The 19,175-nt window shown below is 46.6% G+C and overlaps 1 protein-coding gene across 1 annotated transcript in view; it reads right to left on the bottom strand.

Annotated features, from left to right (window-relative positions):
- The window catches only part of LOC136157243 (myb-like protein D), an 80,332-nt gene that overhangs the window by 41,384 nt on the left and 19,773 nt on the right, over positions 1-19,175 (bottom strand). The window contains exon 2 of the mRNA XM_065919209.1: positions 12,640-13,134. Coding sequence (XP_065775281.1) covers positions 12,640-13,134 — 495 coding nt within the window. The remainder of the gene's footprint in view (positions 1-12,639; positions 13,135-19,175) is intronic.

A 19,175-nucleotide genomic window follows, 5' to 3' on the forward strand; every position in this document is an offset into this window, starting at 1 on the left:
CTCTACTGAATTTGTTGATAATATCTAATGTTATTTTGTGGAGTCTCTAAGATTTTCTGGCTCAGTGGTAAAGAATCTGCTGGCAATACAAGAGATCTGGGTTCGATCAACATCAAGGTTGATGTTAATTGGTGAACTGTCATATATGGACTTTTTTGTTGAGGTATGGTCCTTCCATATATGCGTTGAGAGTTTTTATTAGTAATAGATGTTGAATTCATTTAAATGCATTTTCTGCATCTACTGACATGGACACATGACTTTCTTCTTTCAATCTATTAATGTGACATCATGTTTACTGTTTGGTGTGTGTTGAACCATACTTGCATTCTACTAACTGTGTGCTTATTTAGTTCCTTAGGCTGAACTATTTCTTTTTCCTTAAAATAGTAATTTACTTCTATAAATGTCATCCTTAGAAATGTTTTTGATGCATACCACATGATTGTTTATATACTGTCTTTACTTTTTCATTTTTCAAGATATTTGTCTATTTTTGTTTTGAAAAAGTCTTCTCTGATCCATTGGTTACAGACATGTGTGGTATGTAATTTTCACGTGTTTGAGAATTTTCCAGCTTTCTTCATGATATTCATTTCTAGTTTCATACCACTGTGTTTGGAAAAAATACATGCCATGATTTTGATCTCCTTAAATTTATCAAGATTTACCTGGAGCCTAAAATATGATCTACTTTAGAAAATGGCCCATAGGTGCTCAAGAAAATTGTGTAGTCTGCTGCTATTGGATGAAATATAATGTATATGGCTTTTTAGGTCTGGTTTTGTTCAAATCGGCTGCTTCCTTATCAATTCTCTATCTGGATGAATTTTCCATTGTTTAAAGTGGATGTTAAAATCTCCACCTTTTACTGTATTATTTATTTCTCCTTGTATGCATGTTGGGTCGCTTCAGTTGTATCCGACCCTTTGCAATCCTATGGACTGTAGCCTACCAGGCTCCTCTGTCCATGGGATTCTCCAGGCAAGAATACTGGAGTAGATTGCCATGTCCCCCTCCAGGGGATCTTCCCGACCCAGGGACTGAACCTGCAGCTTCTATATTGCAGGCGGATACTTTACTGCTAAGCCACTGGGGAGGCCCTTATTTCTCCATGTGCTTTGTTAATAACTGCTTTATATACTTAGATGCTCTGAGGCTGGGTGCATAAATGTGTGCAATTGCTGTTTTCTTGATAGATTGACTTTTTTTAATCATTATACAATGAACTTTTCCCCTAGAGCGTTTTTAGCTTAAAGTCTATGTTCCCTATAAGTATCAGGTATAGGTATTGATGTTGTCTTTTGCTTACCATTTGCTAGAGTCTCTTTTCCCATTCCATCACTGTTAGTACTTGTGTGTCTTTAAGGCTAAAGTAATTCTCTTATGGGCAGCATATTGCTGGACCTCTTTTTTAAGCTATTAAAAAAGCTTATTAAGCTTTAATACATTAAGCTATTTTATGTGTTTTTAATTGAATTTATTTTATGTTTAAAGTAATTATTGATATGTAAGTACTTACCATTGCCATTTTGTTAATTTTTTCAACTGTTTTCTAAATTCATTTTTCCTAGCTTCTTATTGTGCTGTCTTTTGTTATTTTATAACTTTTAGTAGGGGGTATGCAAAGAGTCCTCTTTCATCTTTGGTATATCTACCAGAGGTTATTTCTTTGTGGTTATCATGAAGCAAACCTAAAATATCTAATATTTATAATGTCTTATTTTAAGCTGATAGTATACCTAAATTTGTCCTTTATTTTTTCCTCCTTCATGTTAGGTTATCAATATGACAACTCACACACTTTATGTTTTGTGTCCAGTAAGAAATCATTGTAGTTATGGTTGTTTAATATATTTTTTAACCTGTTAACTGGTATTCTGAGTGAATTATGCACTATCATGACAATATTACAGGATCGGCCATTACTGGTGAGTTTTACAAACTTTTTACATTTTCACAATACTAATTATTAGTCATTTATTTGTGCTTGATGAAATTCCAGCAGCATTTCTTATACAGCAGATTTTCTGGTGATGAACACTTTCAGCTTTGTTTTGTTATTGTTTCTTTGGTATGTTTTCAATATCTCTTTCATTTCTGAAGAGTAGATTTCCTGGATATGATATTCTTCCTTGACAGTTTTATTTTCTTTCTATGTTTGAATACATCATCCCTCTCTTCTGGTCTGCAAAGTTTCTATTGAGAAGTCTCTCTTGAGTGTTATGATGGTGTCTTATATGTAGTGACTTTTTTTTTTCTTGTTACTTTAAAAATTGCTTGTGTCTTTGACCACAGACTATTTACTCACAATGTGATTTCCTATAACCATTGCAGGCTCAAGCTATTTGGGATTCTTTGGGCCTCATGAATCTGAGTATATTTCTCATTCCATGTTTGGTAAGTTTTCAACCATTTTGTCTCCAATATACCTTCTTTTCTCTCTCTCTTCTCATATGAGACTTCCATAATTCACTATTGTTTCTACTGATGATGTCCCAGAGTATATTGTCACCTTTTAATAATTTTTTTTTCTTTTCACTCCTGTGACAGGATAATTTCAAATGATCTACCTTTTAGTTCACTGATTCTTTCTTCTGCTTGCTTTTGTTGAAATACTTTATTATATTCTTCAATAGTGTTTTATTTTTCAGCTCTAGTGTTCAGTCATTCTTTTGATTTTCTTTGTTGAACTTCTCATTTTGTTCATGCATTTTCCCCCTGAATTTCATGTAATTGTCTGTCCATGTTTCTTGCATTTCACTAAACTACCTTAAGAGGATTGAATTTTTTATAAGAGAGTTCATAGATCTCTATTTATTTAGAGAATTTTAGTCACTTCTTTTCATCATCTCATGTTTACTTGATTCTTAACAGTCCCTTATTTGTTGCACTGGTATGTGCGAATTTGAGGTAGTAGCCACTTCTACTCATCCTGGACTCTTTGGTCCAGGGTGTTGATTCATCTTGACAAATATGTTGTTTGATCTTCACAATGAATTCTTGTCTACTGATAGTCCTCTAGCATGTAAGAGTGCAAGGAAACCTGCTCATGTCTTCAAAGGCTTCTTCAAAAGGAATCTGGAAAATTGGGAGGTCCGTCTATTATCAAAGGAGCTGATAGGAAATTGGAAACTAGGAATTAACTTTATGAGAAAAATTAAGGTACAGGAAGGGAACTCATGTTTTTGAAAGACAAAGTAGGTATAAAGACCTTTTCTGATGATATCTTGGAGATTACATGGGTGGTGGCCTTTGTTGTTAACTTACATGTGGTTAACAGTTTTCAGAGAATTCTCATGTATGCCAACCCTTTGTCATGGTATCCAGCGCTTAAAGTTCCAGTCATGATTTTTTCTAACATCTTTTCACTCACCACACACTTCCTGATGTCTCTGAGCTCATCATTGTCTCCTTCCCTGGGGAAGGGGAGAACATCTTAAAGACTTGGCCCCTGAGTCTTTACAAGTGACCTGACCTTGTGCTGAGCATGTTGCAGCAGTTACTGTTGCCCTCTTTTTAGAAGAGACACCATTGTCCACATCTTTTCAGTAAGGAAATTGAAGTACAGGGAGATTAAGTAACTCACCCAGGAGATTAAGTAACAGCAAGCGAGTAATGGACACCAGACTATTTCCATATATCAGATATTTTGGGGTTTCTTTAAAGAGCATATTTTGTCTAACACCCCATGCATCTCAACCCTTAGTGACAGATGGAGATCTGTCTTGTGGGAATGGGACTCATCATGTCTACATCCACAGGACACTAGGATGCCTTGTCCTGGTAGGAGAGTACAGTTGTGTCTCATACAGAGGAGCAGTGCTCCCCAGGTAAGGAACTCTCCTGCTGATCAGAAACTAATTCCAGCTCCTTTTGACTATAATCCAAAACACAAGATATATATTATATTATATATGTGTATATATATATATGTCTAATTGGTACAAAAGGGGCTCTTAATGTTCAGTTTTAAGTTCTTTAGATGTTGAGCTATGGGGGCGGGAGAGATATAGTACTTCTGTAGACCTCTGGGGGAGGGATCAACGGTAACATCCTGGATGGTGGCTGAGAGCATATCGGTGGGGGATGCTGACAACGTGAGCAGCAGATGTTGAGGGGGAGGCACTCTTCACTGGGTTGAAGGTAGATCTCTGAGTCATGGAGCATTGGCATGCACTGATGATTCATTAAGGCAAAGTCGATGCACCTCCCCTATATGAAGAAGAGTAGAAACAGAATATCACTGAGAAGCCGCTGGACTTGGGAGCAGAAGGCTGTGGTTTCCTTGACTCAGGAGATCAAGCTCAGTACCCACTCAGGATTCCCAGGGCAAGCCTTTGTTAGTGCCATTCCTCTTTCTGGGTGTTGGCCTCCAGGCTGTGCTCCTATTTCTAGACTCTGTTCAGACATTGGAACCTCCTCTCCCTTTTCCCACGGGGCCCTGTTTTTCTGACTGTGGATCCCCTTTGCTCGGTACTGAACTTGTCCGCTCCCCTGTGCACTGGGAGCCCGTGGAAGGATAAGTGCTGATTGCCACAGCAGCCCCAGCACTGAGCAGGCTCTCTTGGTAACTGTGTGCTCAAAGGATGAGTCCTCACCACAGCCTTCAGTCTGAGCTCTGGGCCCACAGGGCAAGGGTAGACGATGGTGCCCTCAGATGGGTGATGGGCTGTTAAGGCAGCAGTACAGACAGATCTTTCGGTTTGGGTAGAAATGGCCATAGACCCTTTGGGACAGCATAATCTGCAGTATCAGTTGCTCCTAGCTTTGCCATCATGTCTCACTAGTCCCCTGCTGAGGATCCTGGATGGGACAAGAAGGGAAGCCTCAGCACACTGACCAACTGACACCAACTCTGGGCTGCTCAGGATGAAGGCAATCGGGTTAAAATCTTTCTTGGAACAACTTAGGTTACCATTTCTAAGTTATTATATAACCTAGAGATAATTGGCTATTATCTCTCTTTGGAATATCCTTCCTTACCGTGTTTTCCTAGCGAACTCCTAATCACCTTTTAAGAATCACCCTAAGCCCTATCTTTTCCATGAATTCCCTTAACTATCCGTTGACTTCATTTCCAACAAAAATGACTATTCCTACTCAATCTTATAAACCTTGCATGTTTCTTTTCTAACAAGATGTCTGATCTCTGAGATTCCTTCATTACTTGTCTGTCCCTGGAGTGTTGTGAAAACAGGGGAGTGGGCCAGGTTGAGCTCCTGACATCTGACCTGGATGGCCTGCAGGCTGAGGAGAGGCCTGTCACAGTGACCACTAGATCACATGGTCCAGTTCAATAAAAGACTGGACCACGATGTGAACCAATTTCCTGCAGAATAAATCCCCCTCATTAATTGCCTTCTTGTTTGCACTTATTTTAAGGCACAGGTTTGAGACCATTGTATCTTTAGCACAAACTGAACCTTAGCAGGAAGCCTTCTGAAGTATACTGGAAGGCTGAGGCCCATAAATCCATCCTTTGTTCATCATCCTTGTGACTCATCACCCTCAAAGCAATAATTGATTAAGCATGTGGGGGAGGTACAGTAAGAGCCATGAAAGGGTAGGCCCTTATCATCCTCAACCTCTTCCTGAGCAGCAGTAGAGTCTGTGATGATACTGAGAGGAGACCACCCGTGCTAGTCATTGTGTGAGGAAGAGGAGGTGATAGCTACAGGCCTCGAGGGCCCAAGAGACTTGCTAACTGCTGACCACTTCACCTCTCCCCATGGTTTCCACCAAGCACAATGCCAGTGCTCTGTCTCCCGGTTACCACCTCCTTCCACACATGGTCTAACTCAGACCATGTTTTTTCCATTTCCTTCGCTTTTAAGATTCTCTTCCTTCATCCCCATATTCTTTTTCATGCTAGGTGCTTTCACACACCATATCTCTTTTTTTATTTCTTAGGAAAAAGCCCTACAGGAGCATAGGCTGAGATACACAAATTAGAATATAATGCTTGGTGATGGAAGACTTTTCTGGGGTGGGAGCTAAGTTGGTTCCCTGTCCCACTGTGAGGAGGGAGGGTAGGACAAGATGGGAACCCAGAGCACAAGTTCTTCTCCAGAATGGGAGGCAGAGAGTGGGTCCCTTTCTCCATTATCCTCCGCTCCAAGCAATGAGAGGACATGGGCATCAGTGAGCGTGGGAGATTTTAGACATGCTGCTGTTCTCCTGAAGTTTGTGTGAGCTAGAATGGGGAGCCAGAGTCACCCCTGTCTATAAGGATGCCACAGTGGTAACCACCACCAGATGTAACATTTAGTAGTTAGCCATGGATCAGATTTGTCAATGGAACTCCAGGACCTCTGGACTTTGGATTATTCAGACTCACCTGAATCCTCCCTTGCCCTCACCAAAAATAGACCTAACATTCTTCATAAGTGCATTATTGTTGGTTCAGTGGTATTTTATTATTTTATCCCTGTTTTGAGAAACAAATTGTAGGTCTTGGAACATTTAAGAAACTAAATTTGCAGACTTAGTAGCAGGCTGAAGTCAGTAACTCCAGAAAAGGCCACATGGACCTTGCTTCATCCCTGCACGGTGCCTGCAAAACAGGTATCTGTGCCTTATTTCACTAGATCCCCAAATGCCTCTGCACATCAGAGAAACGGACTAAAGCATCTACTGCTGCTGCTAAGTCACTTTAGTCATGTCTGACTCTGTGAGTCCCCATAGACGGCAGTCCACCAGGCTCCCCCATCCCTGGGATTCTCCCAGCAAGAATACTGGAGTGGGTTGCCATTTCCTTCTCCAATGCATGAAAGTGAAAAATGAAAGTGAAGTTGCTCAGTGGTGTCCAACTATTAGCGACCCCATGGACTGCAGCCTTCCAGGCTCCTCTGTCCAAGGGATTTTCCAGGCAAGAGTACTGGAGTGGGGTATCCATTGCCTTCTCCAAAAGCATCTACAAAGAAACACATATGACTGGACATGTCCATTCATTCATTCACCACCAGAGGACTCAGTGCATGTGTGGACCATGTGCAGTCTGGATTTGGTGCTCCTGTGATGCTCTGATCTGCAGGGCTGGTGCTCATCTGTTCCCCACACACCACAGGGTGACATTGCTAACCTGGGAATATCTTGACCATTTGGATTGATGAGGACAGCACTCAATTTCCAGCCTTTTGGGTCTCCAAGCCTAACAGCCCCAGGGCAGAAGCACTGAATGTTTCCTCGGTTGGGAAGAACTTTGGATTTTCACTTCACCAACTCCTTTTTATCAATTATTTCTTAGCTTAAATGTCACCCTGTCACAGACTGTCATCTGGCCAAGCAGGCACTCACTGATACAATGATAACTTTCAAGTCTCTAGAGAGCTATTGAGAAATAAGTGGAAAATGGGGCTTCTGTGTAAGCAAGGCTGGGACTGAGAGCTCTATTCTGATTCACAGCCAGGAGCCCAGCTGCACCCTGACACCTCTGTCACCAGACAACATCTCTATTGGGCATGAGCATGCCTCAGGTGTGTCCTCAACAGTGTCCAGAGGCTTTCACGCCTGTCCAGAGCTTCTAAACACCCACCTGACCAGGCACCAAGAGCCAGTGTTTGCCTGATTCAGTGAATATAGTCAGTGCAGCCCTAACTATAGACCCTAGAAACAGAATATCCTCCAGACCCCTGGCCCAGTCTGTACAAAAGGTCTGTGCAGGAGAACACCCAAAAGTATGATGCCCAGGTGCTTCCCAGGTGAACCAGGAGCAGTACCTCTTTGAATCTGCAGTCTTGAGGAGGGCAGATCTCTGGTGGCTTGGGAATAACCATCATGAGACCATGAATGCTGAACTGAAAGGGGGGCAGAGCAGTGAGAAGGGTGAAGCCAGGCTCAGAGTCCAAGTCTAGCTATGCCCCTCCCAGCCTTTGTGACCTGGGTCAAGTCACTCAGCCTCTGTGGGTCAGTACCCCCTTGGTAAAGTTGGGATAATGGTACTGGCACAGTTACTGGGAGAATTAAAGCATTGAACATTATTGGTCTAGCAACTGACCCACGGAAAGGATGCACCATTATTATTCATCATTAGTAAATTCCAAGGATGACAACTGGAATGATTGGCTTCTCTCCATTGTCACAGACACTGACACAAGGAAGGCATCTTTACAACCTGGTAAATGCAGTCAGTGTTGGCCAGATAATATTGGGGAGGGGGTGTCACCATGTCCTCCACCACTCCTGGTACCTGAGCAACCAGCCCAGGAGGGTCTCATGGGTGGGGTGCAGCCAGCAGTCCCACAGGGGTGGGTAGGTAGTGGGGAGGGACGATGGATGGGAGGCCAATAGGCCTCATAGCCCTTTTTACTCAGGATTGGAAGTTCTGGGCATTACTCTGGAGAAAAAAGGTCCTGACATCCTTGAGATGACCATGCAGGGAAAATGCATGGGCACCATGTTGAGAATTATCTGGAGGCTCATGATGTCCAGGTCTCCATGTCTTGGGCTTTCCTCTTAGCAGATGCCCCCACAAGGCTGTCTGAACCACAGTCACAGGCAGTAACTGTCAAGACCAAAAAAAAGATCCCAGCCCATGGGGAGCACCCTGTACCCATCTTACCATGTCCCTGGGTGGACACCACATCCATGGCACCAGACTGCAGCGCTGAAGAAAGTTATAAAAAACATCCAGCTTTCCCTGAAAAGCAGATGTGGTTGTAAGGAAGCTACAGGCACCGACGCCGCCTCCAGATGAGCAGCATCGCCTCCATCTCCCACAAGTCCCCAGGGCTGTGTCCCCACACACTGGCTGAGGCAGCAGTGCAGCCTTCACCTGGGGCAGGGGGCTGGAAAACCTTTTGTGTTTGTTGGGAGATGGTCTCTATGGGTCACAGACCGTATTGGATTCTGGAACAAATCAGTACTTTTGGTGTAGGAGGAAATGTTGGGGCTGCTTTTGAAAAAAAGAAAAATGTCAAAGGTTGGAGGAGGTATGCAGTAGCCAAGGAGAGGTCCTCAAGGAGAAACATGGTGGGCATGGGGACCGGGCAGGAGATTGAAGGAGGGGGAAGAGGGCCTCCATTTGGGGGCACAAAGGGAGAAGGCAGGGAAGAGACCCACTCCCTGCTCAGGGGGAAGGGTCCTGATACTGGGGAGAAAGAGAAAGATGAGGAAAACAAAGAACAGGCCAGAAAGTGGACCTGGTGGAGGTAGGATGTGGAGCCGGTCCTCTGAGTGGGAATAAGTCCCTGGCTGATGGCTTCCTCCCTCTTGGAAGGTGAGCTCTGGATTTCCTGGGCCCCCACAGTGACTGTCAGGGAAGATGTGGGGCTGGCCTTCCAGCTGCCATTTGGAGCTCCCAGAAGGAAGCAATAGACCCCATAGGGACAGAGGCAGGACCAGGAGGAGGAGGGCAAAACTGAACCCAGAGATCGTGGTTCTTTCTTCCTCACACCTGCCACCTGGGGCCCTCCCTGTCATCTCTCAGCCTCCTGCCAGTGAGGATCTCAGTCACCCAAGGGAAGGAAGTGTCCTCAGGTTTCCACCTCCTGGAGTTTCCTGTCACCCCATCTCAGGTGCCACAAGAACATGCAGTAAGCCCTTTGCCTCTCTCACTGAGCAGACAGGAGCTGTGGGCACTTCCTGGTATTTTAATGGTGGTAGGATCTTGGCTCAAAAGTTTCTTTTTATTTTTTTCCTGACTTGTGTGTGGCTCTTTGTCACTGTTTCTTTTCACTCATCCAATCACTCTCTGGTGAAACTCAGGACATTGTCAGAGCTGATGACAATCTCTGTGAGAACTAGGAATTGACCGGCTGTGAGTCAGCCACCAACATCCAGAATCCTGGACCTGTTCAAGGGGAAGACCCTAGTGCTGGGATAGCTGGAGGCAGTGAGTGCCTGAACATTCAACTCTTTGTTTCACCCTGAGCCACTAGGATGAGAAGAGCTTCTGAATTTGCTCTGTCACCAAGTGGTGGGAGACCAGAGCCCATAAAGCTCATCTCCATCCAAGCCAGGTCTTTTAGGCCCAAGCCCATGTGGGTTGATTGGCTCCCCCACTCCTCCAAACCCCCAGCCTTGAGGGGGTCATCCTTCCCTTCCTATGGGTCCTTCTCACCTCCATCTGTCTTATTCTGTCTTCTTGGCAGTCACAGCGGGAGACAATCACTGTGGTCTGTACAGGGCATGGCTGTGAGAAAGAGAAATAATTGTCGGCTTTCTCATCTGACAGCTCCTGGATGCAGACACATGTCATCTGTTGCCCTGGCACCTGTCAAGTACTGGCCACTCAGCAAATGTTTGTTGGAGAATCAAGGACAAATGAGCAACACCTGGCACAGTAAGATAGTGGCCTCCATATGTAAGCACACCAACCTCATTTGGTTTACAAAGATGGCTCTTCTCCAAATAGCAACAAACTTCATCCTGTCCGCTTGGTTCCCAGAGGCTTCCCTGGTAGGGTAAACTGGGTGTGAGGCTGTGCCATATGATGGAGGCTGTCAGGGATGTAGCAGTAGCAGGTTACAGGACTGCATTCACCCACCTCTGACAGATCCAGCCTCCCCAGGCCCCACTGCAGCCAGTGTCGATGCCAGTCTTGGCAGTGATCCTGTTTGCCACTAGATCTCAGACCCAGGTCTCCCTTTCTTGGGACATGAGCCCCTCCTCTACTTCTTATGGGCCCTGGTTTGGGTCCCCACCCTAGGTCAGTCACAGCATTTTCTCCTGACCCTTTGTCTCTGTGTTCATCTGGGCTGCGCCCCCCTCACAGCTCAATGCCAGGTAAAACTCCCTTCTCCTTCCTTAGTCCCCAGTCCCTAAGGCCCAACCCTGCCAAGACCTCCACCCTGAAATGAGATGGAAAAGAAGATCAGGGAAACAGAGCACAACATACATCAGAGCGCGGGGAGAGAGACCAAGTCCCTGAAACCTGAGGATCCTTTTCCAAAAGTTCACCTGCGTTCTGGAAGTACCATCCTACAAACAGTCCTTTGAGAACTGACAAACAGCTCATTGATTCCAGGAGGGATCATAGGTGTTTCTAAAACAGGCTACCCCACATTGCTAATTCATTGATAAAGGCCCTATATCAGGTGGTGTTGGGAACAAGGGAATGGTGTTTTGCGGGTGACATATCGTGAGTCCATTTCTCATCTGCATCCCTCTCTGCCCCCCATCACCCTCTTCTTTCTGCCAGTTCTCTCTGCTCAGATAGGCGGGAGCTGGAAGGGTCGGGGGGCACAGCCCCATACACATCAGGGGGCCGCACTGTGCAGGGCAGTGTGTGCATCAGGTGCGCTCTCAACATCAGCCAAACACATCACTCACTTTTTTTGGATTCTGGGCTGATGGTGGCTCCTTGTTTACCTAGGATGTTAAAGAGACATAATTAATGTGGAAAGGGCATGGACAAGTCTGACTCAGCTATGCAGACATTGGGATTCTGCTCTGCAACAGTAAATGGTCAAAAAACAGGCCTTAGGGTATCTCTTAGGTGCTCATGACCTGTGACTATCTTCCTAAGCCTTAGACTTCTCAGATTTCAAAGGGGAATCAATACATCCATGTAGGGTCAAGGTGGAGAAAGCCCAGATCAAGGCCCCTGGTCCCTGGTAAAAGCTGCACATGGGAGTTTTCATCAGCAGCCCTGACATAATGGGAAGACAAGAGAACTCTTCCCACACCCCTCCAACCTCCCCTCTTCTCCCATCCCCCTGTAGCCCTCCCTGCCTCCCAGCCCTCAGGGATGATGGTCCACCCTGCATCTCCCTATGCTTTCTCTCCTCGCGTCTCATCTCTTGCAGAAATCTAATCTGCTAGCTTCTATGCTGCTTTGCTTATCCTTTCTCAGCTCTGCTTTTTCCTCTTCTTCACCCGCTGTGGCCTGTGTCTTTGCAAATCCAATTGGCCATCCCCTCTGTCTCCCCTCCCTCCCCAGGGCCAGTCTCTACTCTTTTCATTATCAGGGTTCCTGACACACCCTCTGAAGGTGACATTTACCCTTAATGTCCCCCAGGTACCAATACCAGACCAGACACTGGACAGTGAGCTCCTGTGGGCAAAGGTGGCAGCTGCACATCCTGGTGACTTAGCATGACTGCTGAAGGAGTGACAGAAAGTACCAGAGATGGACAGGGATCCATGCTGCTTTGGAAGGCACAGCCACCTCTGAGGCTAGCACTCTCCAGACCAGTACCCTTCTCCCTTTGGGCCATCAGTGCCCATGTAGATCCCTCTTCTTCCCTCAACAGCAGAGACTTCTGGGGCTTTGGTCTACCTGAGTCCTTCAGGAATCTGACTGCTGTGGGGCAGCCTTGGTATCAGGGGTCTGGACAATTCATAGGCCCCTTCCCTGTGAAGTTAAAGCATGAGGCAGGTGGCCCCCTAGAAGCCCAGGCTATGTCTGTGTCCAGAATGGGAGGATAGAGTCTGCACCTTGTTTGCTGGTGTGAGGGCCCTGGAGCTGAAAGAAACCTTCCCACAGGCAGGGTTCTGGGGCCAGCACATGCCTCAGGGGGTTGGTGAGGGCTGTGCAGAGGCTGTGCAGGCAGGGCTCACTCACCCTCTTGTAGCAGCAGATACAGATAAGCAGCAACGGGATCACGACCAGGGATGGGACAAGTGTAGGGTACAAGAGAGGAACCGGGCTCTGGGTGACAACAATGGACACTGTAGTCTCTGGGACAGTTGTACTTTCTGTGGTTGTGGTGGTTGTCGTTGTAGTGACAGTGGTAGGCACTGTGGTTGTTGTCGTCGTCGTAGTCGTTGTTGTTGTGGGAGTAGTCGTCGTCGTCATAGTAGTCGTCGTCGTTGTAGTCGTAGTCGTGGTTGTTGTCCTCCTCGTTGTGGTTGTTGTTTTCCTTGTTGTCGTTGTTGTCCTCCTTGTTGTGACAGTTGTAGGCACTGTGGTGGTTGTTGTTGTTGTTGTTTGCGTTGTCCTCCTTGTTGTCGTTGTCGTCGTCGTCGTGGTGGTTGTTGTCGTCGTGGTTGTTGTGGTTGTCGTTGTCGTCGTGGTTGTCGTAGTGGTTGTTGTCGTTGTCGTCGTTGTCGTTGTTGTCGTTGTCCTCCTCGTTGTTGTCGTTGTCCTCCTTGTTGTAGGCAGTGTGGTTGTGGTTGTCCTCTTTGTTGTCCTCCTCGTTGTGGTAGGCTTTGTAGTCGTTGTGGTAGTTGTTGGGATAGTTGTGGGCTCTGTAGGCTCATACTGTAGAGAGCACACATGCCAAAGTCCCCGGGTTAGCCTGAGTGACCACTTCTTATGCACCCAAAATGCCCTTCCCACACTAGACCCCACAGTTCCCCTTCTCCTCAGGGTGCCTCATCTATAGGGACCAGAGTTGGGCTAGAAGATCATGACTGGTACCCAGAGAGCCACTGTGGAGCCCTGGGCCACAGACCCTCACTGCTGACCCTGCTCAGAGGCTCTCCCCAGAGTGCTGTCAAAGAAGCCCAGCCCTCCAAGGGATGACAGACCAGCTCTCACTACCTGCTTTGGTTGAGAGCACTGGGATTTTTCAAGGACCACAAGATGACACACAGATGTGTGAGAGAGGGCTGCGGGGCCCCTGAGAAGCGGGGGTTCGAGAGAAGAGGCGGGAGACCTGATCACCTACCCGTAGTTTCTCTTCCCTACTTCCCAGCTCTGCAACCTTGGACAAAGCTACTCTCTGAGGTTCCAGCTCACATCTGTGGTGAGGAAGTGCAGGCACTTGAAAGCATTAGAGAGAGGCTTTAGAAAGCCCAGAGTAGTACAGAACATGTCTACATGGGACCTTAAGGAGTGAGCTCTGTTCTCTTGTTCATAACCAAGGGTGCGAATGCTACATACATGGACCTGCACTGTGCAGCTCTTCCCCACATCAATAGCTCTGCTGGAGAGAAGCAGAAGGGAAGGGGACAGAGAAAGCCCCTGTCCAGGAAATAGGGCTGCTGAAAGGAGAGGCCCAGTCAGGCTGAGAGTGACCCTTGCTGGGCCTGGAGCCACAGGCAGCTCCAGAGTTTTCTTCTCAATGTGCCCATGGACAGACAGGAGTTAGGTGGAGGGACTCCTGGTGGGAAATGTGGAGGTTCAGGCTCAGATCCTCAGGAGGGTGTGCAGGGACCAGAAGAAATGGACACACAAGGACCATCACATTGAGGGAACCCTCACCAGCTGGGATTGGACACAGGGGTAGTGGCATTAGCACAAGCATCCCTCCTCCCAGAGAAATCTCACTCCAGGCCGACAGACTCTGTCATCCACGCAGGGCTGCCCCAGGCTAAGCAGCCTAGACACTGTAGAGTTGGGAAAAGCAAACCCCTGGGAGCAGCACTTTCTTCCTTGTGCTTCCTTGTGTCTCCTTGTGCTGAGCCCTAACCTCCCTGTCACCCTGCCAGTTCCCCAGGAATAGAGGGCAGAGACCCCCTGCAGAGGTCAGAGCCAGTTTTCAGAGAGGGGCAAAAGAGAAACATGAGAAAAGAGGAGAGGCAGAAGGGAGACTGATGACCTCTGTAAAGTGATCACCTGTGTTCCCCAGTCTTGGGAGGCTGGGGTTGTGAAGGTAATGAGTGGGTTCAGAGCCCTACCTGCTGCTGCACCAACTCAGTGAAGACACACCCTGGGCATGGCCACAGCTGCTCCCACCCTCCAGACCCCCGTGCTTGGGACTCCAATTTGGAGGGCCTGGGGTTCTCAGAGGGCCTGGATTCTGTCTCCTAGTATGCAGTGTCCCAGCCTCTTACATTCACTCCAGCTGGAATCCAGGCTGGAGCCTGGAGTTACCCACCAAAAGTCCTGGGCCAGGAGAGGTGGCAACGTGGGTCCAGGGTGGGCAGAAACTCAGAACCATTTCTGGAGTAGCTTAGAGCTTGAGTCGGCTCCTTGCACATACCTTCAACGATACTTGGTTCATAGAGAAGGCAGTTTCTGTAGGACCCGGATAGCCAGCTGTACCCTGAGACACTCATAGAGGCATTCCAGTGAATTTCACAAACCAGAGTTGTGGGGACAGCTCCCTGATAAAGAACTCAGGCACCAAACTGGTTGTAAAATGCTACCTGAAGTGCATGTCTGCACAGATTACTTGCTGACCCATTCCCAATGATGTTATTCTCCTGTCTTGCATCCCTGGTTGTCTCTTCCTCCCAAGCAGATTCTCTTGCAGCCCAACATTCACTCACACAGTCCCTGCTGGTAATTTTCAGGCTTCGCTCACTCCAGGTAGTTTCCCTGTCCAGAGAGTAATCAACTTCGACCACCCTGAGGCACAAAAAGGGCAAATGGTGACAAGGTGACAAGTGACAGTTCTTGCACTTGTCTCAATCTGTTTTCCCCAGATCTCTTCATTGTAATGACTTCAAACATCAGGCATTTGGAGCTTCCAGGGAGCAGGTAGCATGGGCAAGGAAAGCTCATGCCCAGACAACATGAGATTGACCTCTGAAATGAAGGCAGGCCAGGCAGTGGGGAGCCCTGCAGGGGGTTAGATGCCCTCATGACCATGGACTAAGTGACTAAGGATGGCTGTATGTGTCCCCATCCCGACTCTGTATGTACACAGCATGTTGGCTTCATCTGGAAAAGCTCCCTGGAGTAAAGGTACCATCCCTGGGACACACCATCTCCCACATCCTGCCCTCCTCAGCAGAGCCTGGGTCACAGCCCACAGCGGATCCCTGAGTACCTCAGGGGATTATCAACCAGGACAGGGGTGGAGGATGCCTGAGCCCTCCTGGAAACAGACATGTGCTGCCCTCAGTAAATGGGGTATCCCACACGCTGGACTCCTCACAGTGGGGAAACCTGCCCAAAGGGCCCCGGAACATAAACACTTACTGTCCAGCCTTAAGAAAAACATGTCCTAGGCAGACTAATTTTTCTGCAGTCACTGAGTCAGGTGGTTTAGCTAAAAGACAATCATATGAAAAGAGTGTCAATGGACTTGTCCATCCATCCACCCCTCCCTTTCTGCCTGTCTTTGATAAGCAGAGCTACTGCTCTGGCAGAAGCAGCTTCTCTTCTCTGCCTTCTTCTGACACCTACCATGCACCAGGCACTATGCAGGGGCTCTGGTGTTTAATGGGAACAAGGCAGGCAGAAGCTTTGCTCGCAAGGGCCTGACATTTATGGGACTGGAGAGGGAGACAGACAGTAAAGTAACAAACAACAAAATGAATGCCAGAGAAAAAAGTGCCATGATGTCAATAATCAAGGGAAGGAATAGGGAAGGGAGTGGAAGGAATAACTGCTTACCCTTTTAGAGACACAATTTCTCTTTAAAAGAAAATGAAATATTGGACATGGAAGCAACCTAGATGCCCATCAGCAGACGAATGGATAAGGAAGCTGTGGTACATATACACCATGGAATATTACTCAGCCGTTAAAAAGAATTCATTTGAATCAGTTCTAATGAGATGGATGAAACTGGAGCCCATTTTACAGAGTGAAGTAAGCCAGAAAGATAAAGAACATTACAGTATACTAACACATATATATGGAATTTAGAAAGATGCTAACAATAACCCTATATGCAAAACAGACAAAGAGACACAGAAATACAGAACAGACTTTTGAACACTGTGGGAGAAGGTGAGGGTGGGATGTTTCGAAAGAACAGCATGTATATTATCTATGGTGAAACAGATCACCAGCCCAGGTGGGATGCATGAGTCAAGTGCTCAGGCCTGGTGCACTGGGAAGACCCGGAGGAATCGGGTGGAGAGGGAGGTGGGAGGAGGGATCGGGATGGGGAATACGTGTAACTCTATGGCTGATTCATATCAATGTATGACAAAACCCACTGAAAAAATAAAATAAAATAAAAAACAAACAAACAAAAAAGAAAATGAAATATTTACACAGGACATGATGGGATATCTGGGATTTGCTTTATAATAATCAATGGTGAAAATATGAGCAAAACCAGATTGGTCAGGGTTGATAATTAATGAAAGTAGGTAAGACTGCTTCAAGGGCTCTATACAATTTTTGCTACTTTTGCATGTTATTGAGAATTCTCATTAAAGGTAAGGTCTCTGAGACAATGTTCCTGGAGCTGAAACCAGAGGAGGAGAAAGGCAAGGAAAGTTCTGAGGAAGACTGTCCAGGCTGTGGGCACCTGTGCCATGGCCTGTGGCATAATTAGCTGAACTTGTTGACAGAAAGAGATGAGTGGTGGGGGCCTCGTGGACCCTGGGAAGGGGTGTGGGCTTTATTCTAAGTACAGTGAGTGTGTCAAGGGGCTGTCCAAGTCCAGATGAGTTTGGACACAGAGGCAGAAGGACCTGTAGGTGGCCTGGATGTGGGATGAGAATAAACAGGAGTCAAGGACGACATGCAGGTTAGTGAGCAGAACATCTGGTTGGGTGGTGGTGCCATTTGTGGACACAGGGAAGCCTGAGGGGGAACAAGGCCTCTGTGTTTGTGTTTGTTCTAAAATTTTATGGGGGTTGGGAGACGGCCCTCAGGAGCCTCTGACAGTGCAGAGTGAGTAGCTTCCCTCTCCTGAACCCTAACTATTCTCACATGTTGACTGTGGCCACAGATCAGGCCTTCCCTCTCAGATGGTTTCCTTCCCAGTGACCAGCTTTTGGCCATAACTCAGTTCTCACATTAGCTATGAAGTTTTCCCCCTTTATTGGTACTGATATTAAAAAACTAATTACTAAGTTTATTTAAGGGGAAGGATTTGTGTCTGAGGGGTAGAATGGTTGGGATTAGAGTGAAAAAAAAATCACAAGGAAATGTAGTATAATCTCCACAGTGTTCACACAGCAGGGAGAGTGAGGTAATGGCAGCCACCTCATATACCGAGGGTCACAAGAACAGCATGTATAAAGATTTCTTAATATGTGAAATCATGACGCACTTAAGATAAATAATATAAAACATAAAGGAATGTTGGTTTTAAAATTAATCTTTGTTATGCTTTTCTGTATTTACTAAAAAGTTTTCCCAGATGTTTTAATCAGAGTAAAATATAAAGAGCGACTACCAAATGAGTCCTCATTGGCGCTCATGGGAATCCTCAGGGCTCATGGCAATAAACAGTGCTGATCTGCCACTTCCGGTCAGCTTCCAACCATATCCAACATGGCGGTCAGCAGAGGAGCCCAGAACTGTGGGATAAGCTCTCCCATGTGAGATCTCTGTGCTGGTCCACCTCAGAGAGAAACTGATGACACCGTGGGTGAGAAAATAGTATAGCCACCAAACCCAGAAGTGTCTGAACATGTTTATTGGATGATAGGTCGTTCCCAACCTTTTTCAAGAACTGTCATCAGCAAGGCCAAAGACCCAGACTAGGCAGTCAGATCACCTGTGTTTGCTTTCCAGCTCTTGCTGCATCAGTTACATACAATTAGGTCACATTTGAGAATTAACTGAGATAGTGCATATAAGCCACTTAGACATAACCTGATGCAGCAGGTGCTCAATACACATAAGTTTTCCATACAAAGACTCAGTACAAATCACTCCTGAGAAAGTACCGACCAAAGGAAATCTAAACCCCTGAGGCCATTTACACCCTGTGTGGTGTGAGTGTGTGGAAATGGCAGAGCCCTGCCCATTCTATGCACCCATGTAAGGAGACATGGTCCAGAAGTGTGCTGGTGGAGAGGACTCGCTCTGGGTTTATCAGATAGCCCTGGAATGAGGAGTCACAGAACATAATATAATCATATCCAATCAATGTATCAGGGGGTTAACTGGGAGAGTTGAGCAGGCAGAGGAAGTCCAACTGTCCCCAGGCACTCTCTGAGGGAAATCAGACCGACCTCAGTGATGAGGGCACATCTCCTGCCCCTTCTGTGTACTTTTGCAGGCCACCCCCCCATTGTGGAGGAACATCTAGTGCCTGAATATTTCCAAATAGTAGTTTTATGTATACAGTAGGGTTTAGTTAGTGCACCTACCATACTGACCCCATTTTACAGTACAGATAATAGAGGCTGAGAACAGAACATTCATTAGGTCAAAATCACACATGTAAAATGGGCCTGAGTCAAGATTCCAGGGCCCAGGTCTGGCCGTTGGCATCCTTTCTCAATCCCGGTGACCCTACTCTCCTTGGAGAGCTCTGTGCACCTTGCCCAGACTCAGGGCCCTGGGGTTGCCTGCACTTCTCACCAACAGACTCATAAGATTCAAGTCCTTTCTCTCAAGGGGAGTGAAGGCCAAGGAAATTGTGGGAGAACATAGCAGTGAGGGTAGAACTAGCACCCCAAGCAGGGATGAGCCTTTGCAGGGA

This window comes from Muntiacus reevesi, chromosome 2, assembly GCF_963930625.1.
Source record: "Muntiacus reevesi chromosome 2, mMunRee1.1, whole genome shotgun sequence".
Taxonomy (NCBI): domain Eukaryota; kingdom Metazoa; phylum Chordata; class Mammalia; order Artiodactyla; family Cervidae; genus Muntiacus; species Muntiacus reevesi.